Source organism: Eptatretus burgeri, chromosome 2, assembly GCF_056783735.1.
Source record: "Eptatretus burgeri isolate ZD-2024b chromosome 2, Ebu_testis_v1, whole genome shotgun sequence".
Lineage (NCBI taxonomy): Eukaryota > Metazoa > Chordata > Myxini > Myxiniformes > Myxinidae > Eptatretus > Eptatretus burgeri.
In genome coordinates this window covers 128,126,552-128,134,959 of record NC_140962.1, presented here as the reverse complement: position 1 = coordinate 128,134,959, position 8,408 = coordinate 128,126,552, and the positions used below count along the sequence as shown (strand labels likewise).

General features: G+C 42.9%; 1 protein-coding gene across 3 annotated transcripts in view; it reads left to right on the top strand.

Moving 5' to 3' along the window:
- The window catches only part of LOC147033066 (beta-4C adrenergic receptor-like), a 26,472-nt gene extending 24,900 nt beyond the window's left edge, over positions 1–1,572 (top strand). For 2 of the 3 annotated variants that reach the window (XM_085871176.1, XM_085871177.1), the window contains one exon: positions 901–1,572. In XM_085871176.1, coding sequence (XP_085727302.1) covers positions 901–1,233 — 333 coding nt within the window. In that variant the 3' untranslated portion in view covers positions 1,234–1,572. The remainder of the gene's footprint in view (positions 1–900) is intronic. The other variant, XR_015055436.1, reaches the window with a different exon arrangement.
- The last annotated feature ends 6,836 nt before the right edge of the window (positions 1,573–8,408 follow it).

The window sequence follows — 8,408 nt, the reverse complement described above, 5'->3', positions numbered from 1 at the left end:
GTATTTTATGCATGTGTACACTTATAAACTATATTGCCTGAACAGAAGTGTGAGTGTGTGTGTGTGTGTGTGTGTGTGTGTGTGTGTGTGTGTGTGTGTGTGTGTGTGTGTGTGTGTGTGTGTGTGTGTGTGTGTGTGTGTGTGTGTGTGTGTGTGTGTGTGTGTGTGTGTGTTTGATGGACCATACTCTTGATGGAACATTGGTGCTGTCGAAGCAGTTTCTTGTCAAGGGTTTTCTTGAGGAGTTTGACATTGACTTCCCAGCGTTGTTTGTCCATGCTCTCTCCTTTGTGTGTCAAGCAAGGAAGTAATACTTAGCTTGTTTTACAAAAATCTTTCGTACGACTTGGCTGTGGTTAGAACGCTGAGCTCCCAGACTCAGAGAAGATGCACTGAGCATTACACTACAGTGTCAGTCTGGTATATTGATGATTACACACACAAGAATACACAAGGAACTTTATTACTGGAGGAAGCCATTTGGGTCATTATGCCTGTGCTATGTCACCACCATATAAATCCATTCCATCCATTTACAGATTCCTGGGGGTGGAAGAAGAGGGTTCTGGGACCCACCAAACTCAGATTTAGAGCCAGTGCTCGAACCATTACATATTCGTCGTCGTGTGTGTGTTTGTGCGTTCACAAAAATGGCAGTCACTGTGGGACGTTAGACGAGGTTGACATTTTGTGTGCAAATAGGTGTATTTTCCCTTTTAGGATTGCTGCTCTCAAAGGCATCGGCTGTTCACATCCCTCAGTGATTATTATGCTTTTATAGGCTTTCCCTTGGTAAAAACGACGACTCAAACACTTTTTCAATAAAAAATTGAATATGTTGATTGAAAATTGATTTTCACAGAGTGTTAACAAAACTTCTTGATTCTGCATTGTTCCCAGGCCCGACGGTCAATCCTGAATGAAAAACGACCTGATGTCACCGACGGAAAAAGACAACGTACCTCTGAGCAGCAGAACTCAAAAAATCATCGGGCACGAAAAGCTCTGGGTCTCGTCATGGGAGTTTTCATCATTTGCTGGACCCCCTTTATGATTGTGTATCCACTCAGATGTTTTTGTTTAACATGTGTCTCCAATGTCACACTTCTTTTTATAAACTGGTTTGGGTTAATTAATTCGACATTTAACCCTTTTCTGTACTCCAGAAGCCCTGACTTCATGGAGGCTTACAAAAAATTGCTTTCATGCAAAACACGTCATTCTTCTCATTAAAAAACAATCCAAACCTCATGCATTGAACTCCGTGAATGAACCATCTAAAGAGGTTCAGAGATCTTTAGCACAATTAATACTATAGAACATGATCATGGATACAAAGTATATTATCGTGATGGAGAAACTGCTCTGTTCTTATTGTTGGGAAAGTTGAAGAAACGGGCCCATGAAGGAAAAGTGTTGATTGGCAAAACACACACACACACACACACACACACACACACACACACACACACACACACACACACACACACACACACACACACACACACACACACACACACACACACACACACACACACACACACACACACACACACACACACACACACAAACCGTCGATACTTTGAGGCTTGGCAAGGCTCCATTCCACATTCTGAAACTCATATATGGAGATAACAATCAACGACAAACACACTTTGGAAAATTTTGGCTAAAATATGCTCCTGGGTCCCAGTTTTGACACAATGCATGATGAAATGTGCATGGAAATAGGGGGAACTCCTCGTAGTACATTCAAAAAACAATGCCGCATTTGCCTCTCCATTTGGTGTATGAGCACACATCGGCTGAATGTTCACAAAGTGGTTATTTTCGCGTTGAGGCCACACATTGTCTCAAGAGTGTTTTTTCTGATATTCTGTCACTCCTTATAATGTTATTAAAAATCCACTCCAATGATTCTCCACACGCCATTCCTGTGTACCAAAGATCCTCTTGGGAAAGAATGTGGGTATATATATGTATATGTATGTATGTATATATATATATGTATGTATGTATATGTATATATATATGTATATATATATGTATATATATATATATATATATATGTATATATATATATACATATATATATATATATACATATATATATATATATACATATATATATATATATACATATATATATATATATATATATATACATATATATATATATATACATATATATATATATATATATATATATATATATATATATATATATATATATATATATATATATATATATATATATATATATATACATATATATATATATATATACATATATATATACATATATATATATATATATACATATATATATATATATATATATATATATATATATATATATACATATATATATATATATACATATATATATATACATATATATATACATATATATATATATATACATATATATATATATATATATATATATGTATATATATGTATATATATATATGTATATATATATGTATATATATATATGTATATATATATATATATGTATATATATATATATATTTTTTTTTTTTTTATATATATATTTATATATATTTAAATCACCAACTCCATCTGGTAGTTATCCACGCACTGGCAGCAGAGAAAGCTGTCACTGATTTCCTCGAGGTTTGTTGTTGTCTGTACAAATTCTTCAGAAAGCCCACTGTTGCCTCACAGTATAAAGGTGAGCGGTTCAAACGACTTCTTGATCAAAGTTGGACGGGATATTTAGCCACCGTGTCTGTGATCATAGGATCTTTTTAGGATATCAAATCCTGACTGTCGGAGATTGATGCAGAGCGTGCCTTCGGTGCAGAGATGAGGATAGAGGCTATTGGGCTTTTGCGGGAAGTCTCTGGGCCTGCCTTCATGTTCATTGCTATCTTTGTACAAAAACTGCTGATGTTGTAAGATGGCCCAAACAGACTCTTGCAGGCAGAGGACATGGACTTGCTAACGGGGTTGGAACTGGTGGCGAGTGCTACAGAGTGCGTGAAGAAACTCCGCTCTGAGGATGAGTTCACTGATCTGTGGAACAAGGCCAACGATGCTCACACTTCTGCACCTGCACCACCAAAACGGAGACGCACAATGCAATGTGGAGACGCATAACTTGGAACAGTTTGTAGTTTTGGAGACTACAGGACAAAACAACGACAATGACAAGACGGAACTGCAGAGGGTTTTTTTTACAGCACAATTGACACTGTGCTTGGAGAGATCACTCAGCGCTTCAGTGAGCGCAACACACAACTCGTCCGTTCACTCGCTGCCTTGAATCCTGAAAATGGTACGTTTTTGGATCCCCACTTGCTCCAGCACATCATGACATTAACAAAGTCAACCATCAGTGAAACAGTGTGTGGTTGCAAAGCTGTTTATTCGCTCACAGACAGAAAAGCAGCCAAACGAGAGATTGACAACACAAAAACTCCTCTCAACATACCACAAAACGCTGGAAGCCATGCCAAGTGTAGTGACTGCTATGAGACTTGGACTAACATTTGGTGCGTTCACTGCCATGTGTGAAAACTCATTCTCAACATTGAGGAATGTCTTCACTGACCGTCGACGGTCCATGCGCCATGCACGCAAGGCACAACTGGTACAGCTGGCCTTCGAGAGAGACCTCACACGTAAATGCCTGAATGAATGGAAGGAGAAGGTCCTCGGAAGATTCCACACCGAGATACGTCGCCTGCAGCTCTTCTGACAGCGAGTAAAACGGTATAAAAACTATACGAGGAGTTCAGATTGTGTGTGTGACTGCTGGTGATGCGTGTGTGGTTGTGGTTGCAGTGTGGTTGTGGTCAGCACCCGCCATGGTCGGCTGCTTTGTACTTCTGATGTTTAAGTTAAATGTTGTGTTTGGTGCTTTGCATATCCCATATCTAGTGCTTTGTGCATAACCTAACCTCTGTGTAATTGACTGCTTTAAATGCGGACCTTGTGGTATCTTCAGGCTGGTCGTATTTGCTGTTGATAGTTTAACGTGATGATCGCAGGTCATAGCCGACTGTATCTTATTTTAAAGTGCACTGATTCTAGTGCCAACCTCCCCCGTTTAGTCATTGTATCTCTGGTATCTTGATTTTCGAATGCCAATTCTTCACAACACCTTGTATAAGTGCACCTGAATTGGTGCTAATTGTCTAATCATTGAATATCTGCATTGTGAATGTGCCAGTTTGTTGCGGCTCTCCTGCATTCGAATAATTTTAGGCCAAAAACATCGGAGCTTATTAAATCTAGCTGAGATCAATTTGGTTAGTATGCGACGGCAACCTCAGTATAGATGTCAATGCTGCATGAATACAATAGTATACAGGGTTATCAAAAATATTAAATATAATAATTGTGCCCCCCATCCAGTTCATATGCACCCCCTTAATACTGAGCCCTGACTACGGGCCTGCAGCATGGAGAGGGTCAATGCGTGAGTGCACCACCAACTCCATCTGGCAGGCGAGCAAATAAAGTGCAGGTATGATGTGGGAACCAAGGCAAGTCAGTAAGTACACTGCAGAGGCCAAAATTTGGTTCTTTTTCCCCGTATGAACCAAAACTCACGTCACCTTGGCAAGGGGCATCAGCACAGATATGCGACATGGTATATAAAATTCAAATGTGATTACGTGGTGCATACCCTTCCGTGGATCATTTATTCGGATAATCTCAGTCCATACCACTTGGTAGAAATGCCGGCTTGTGTTGTGCAGACCAGCAGGGCACTGGGGGAGGTCTGAGAGCCCTGTTCCCCTGGTCTGATCTGCACAGCCTGACGTTGTAGCTGATGGTTGGCCTGTAAAATGGACGGACTCCGGGTGAAAGGTGTATGAATGATGTGAAGCGGGAGTTTGATAATAAATGGAAGCATGCCTCTTGCTGGGAGAACGAGATTTTGGCTTATCAAGGAATAGAGGGTTAGAAGGATTTGGCCATTTATGTCGCTTTGGTACTTGTGTTTAGATTAGTAAAGCAACATTTAAATGGGTGTCAAAGTGTCATTAAAGGGCTGGGAGTCTGGTCCGAATATGACTTAGACCTCAAGAAAAAGATGCGCCCCCTGAGGCCTGAGAACCTTGAGCACCAAAATGGCATGAGATGTGACATTTTGTTGTTGAAGGCCTGGTTGTCCAGGCAGAGTCCCAAGGTGGTGAATGCCAAAATAGAATTCTGAGTGCTGACAGTAATGGATCCACAGGCAGAACCAGAGATCCCCCCCTTCCCCCTCTCCAGGATTCGGATGAGGAGTGTGGAAGCAATCAGGCCTTCGGAGCTCAGGGGGTGCCACGTAATAGAGCAAGCAGGGTTCCTGCTAATGGTTGCCAGCTGCCCAGCTAGGAGATTGTGCACAAGCTCGTACACACAATCTTGTCCACACGAGCTGCCCCAAATCGGAAAAGCACCAGCACATGGAGCAGTGGCTAAATGATTTTCTAAAATAACTTTTAAGGGGGATTAAAAGAAAGCAGAAGGCCAACAATGGTTTCAGAATACTCGGTTTGAGGACAAGCACTCCTCGCTCCTCCTTCACGGTTGCGACTGGCAGTCAGTGATTCAATATTTGGCACATGTGCAGGACCCATTAAGTCCCCAAAATTATAGGGAGAAGAGAAAGACCTTCCCTGTGCTGCTTCTCTGTTGAGTCATGTGGGACACTGCAGATCCACTCCCAAGTCTTGCCAAGTACCAAGTACCAAGTACCATGTACCCTCCTGGAATAAAACTAGATGGGCTAAAGGGGATTAGAATGACTGGGAAGGGGTTATGGCTAGCTCAGGGAAACCCAAAATAAGTGAGAGGACAGCATGATAGGGTGAAGCTGGCTGTATTGCGGGTTTGCCAACCCCAACCTGCATTTCCCACCTGCCAGCGTGTGACATCACCAATTTACCATCCTTACCAACTTTATCTTGTCAGCCGGTAGCATAATTTTCCTGTGCCTTGCCAGCCTGGACCTTATCCTGCCTGCTAGTACCATTATCACCTACCTTGCCAGCCTTTACCTTGCTGGCCTGCACCACCATCACTTGCTACTTTAGACGGGCCCACCAACAGATACAAAGACACACACAGATATCCAGAAGGACATGGATCTGTCCACCTCGTGTGGTTTGGCTGACACGAGCGAACCATGCCAGCGTCGAGATGCGGTCCGAAGAACCAGGTGCCAGCGAGAGGCGATGATAGAACCAGTCACCAACGAGAGGGGATGATAGAACCAGGCGCCAGCGAGCCGCGATCAGACCCCAGAGCTCCGTTCAGCGCTAGTCCCGACAACCAAAACTCTCCCCTTTTTCCAGCAGATCCGCCGCACTTATCCTCGGCTCTCCTTTCCTTTCTTTCTCTCCCGCCCGTCCATTCAGGCGTGGCCCTCTCCCATTAGCTGCCCGAAGGCAATCTCGCTCGCACCCCTCCGATTGGCTGAGAGGGGCGCCATTCCCGTATTTGGAGTGAAATTGAAGATGCCAATGCCTCAAAGAAACCCTGCCGAGCACATTGGACTTCGCCCACTTACGTGCGGACATGCACGTCGGGCAGAGCATTGGTGTGAGGAAGCGAGGTGAAGGTGAGGGTGATGCTGGTATTGTAGTTATATTTGATGTAAAATAAAAGAAAACCCTGACTATCAAAATAACTCCGCAGCACATGAAGATTTAAATACCCATTAAACACGGGAAAGGGAGCTATCTATCCACATTTACTTATCGAAATAACTGAGCTATAGGGGATGGATGTCTGTCTGTGTGCACAAGGCTTCCAGATTCATAACAATATAATGTTTCCATCTCTCTCCTGATCAGAAACCAGATATGGTGTCTCCCTCATGGGAGTCTGCCTGATACCCCCAACTCCCACATGAATAATACCTGGCATAAGTTTTGTGTAGTTTCGGTTTGCAAACACAAGTTTTGGCGAAGAGTTGATAGCCATTAGTTCATTGGCAATGACACACAACAAAGTCTTCCCTCTTTCAGACATCCGTGAAATAAATCACTGTGCCTGCGATCTTCACAGATGGTACTCCCACAAGGTTCAATGTCCATTCACTGTGAGTGATCTGTTGTGGGCTTGGGGAGAACACGCTGGTCCACAGTTTGGGCCTGGCTGAACCACACATCGTCAGGAGATTGGCAGTATGTCGGCTGCAATATCCCAGCTTTTTGGATGAGCTGAGAAAGTTCTTAAACTCACGTTGTGCAGAGGCACGTCCCTTTCTCTCGGGTACTTTTCTCAGTATTTTTTGCTTCTTTTAAAAGCTTTGTGAGCCAGTTTAGGTCACAATCCTTATCGAACACACATGATGCATGAACATGCCTCGATCAACATTCGTGCTCAGGGGTTCTGGCCATGTGCACCGAGCATTCTGGGTTTGGATTACAACATTTTAAACTGCTCATATTGGGTCTTATATCCATGCCATAAAAAAACTAAAAAAGGAATGAACTTTACCATGTCACCACATATAACATCGTATTCATTATCTTCGGGAGGATCCCTGCCTTTTCTTGACTGGAACTTTCCAGCTGAGACCAGCGGGACAAAACACATGACATCTTAAATTCACCGAATTTTCTGCAGCTCACATCACATACTTCCAATCGAATACAAAAAGCTCCATCTTAGTCTACATCTTCGTCTGTCTACTCCTGCAAAATCGACATGGCAGAGTTCGCAACTCCCATTGCCCTCCTCCCTCCTCTGATATCAGTTCTACGTCAGGGCCACGACTTCACCGCCGGCGTTGGCAATGTCATCACATGTGAGCTGGGATAACCTCCCAGGAGGTTCCTCACACTGTTGCAGCAATGTGGCGCGTGATTGGTTAGACCAATGGCAAGGAGGAACTATGATTGGTCAGAGCCATGGGCAGCTTCCTTGTTGGGCTGGTTGCACGGAGCACCCATCAAAAATTGAGACCACACTGCGTCACATAAGGACCAAGCGGAGTTTGCAGGGGGACTATTTGAGGGATTGTAATCTTCTCGTCTTCAACTTCTCCTTTTTGCATGTGAGTACTTTTGCTGCAGAGTTCTGCTGATTTGTCATACGTTTTTCTGAGCGATCCCTGACAACTCTGCCCTGCTTGAGCACTTCACTCCCATTGCCTGGTTGTCTGTGCTTGTGCAGGTAAAAATGTACTAACCTATATGTGAGCACACATCCATGGTCTGGTCTTACACTTTAATAACTGCTCTGCACCATACAACATAACAATACAATTCGTGAATTAGAATGGATCGAATGGAAGGAATTCCCATGACGGAAATGAAACATGAGCACATCCACACCCTTTGTGTTGCACTAGACAAGGGAATATACTGGGGAATGACAAATTGCACATAAAAGCGAATCACAAGTGCAATGATATCTCTGGAGCAGAACTAACT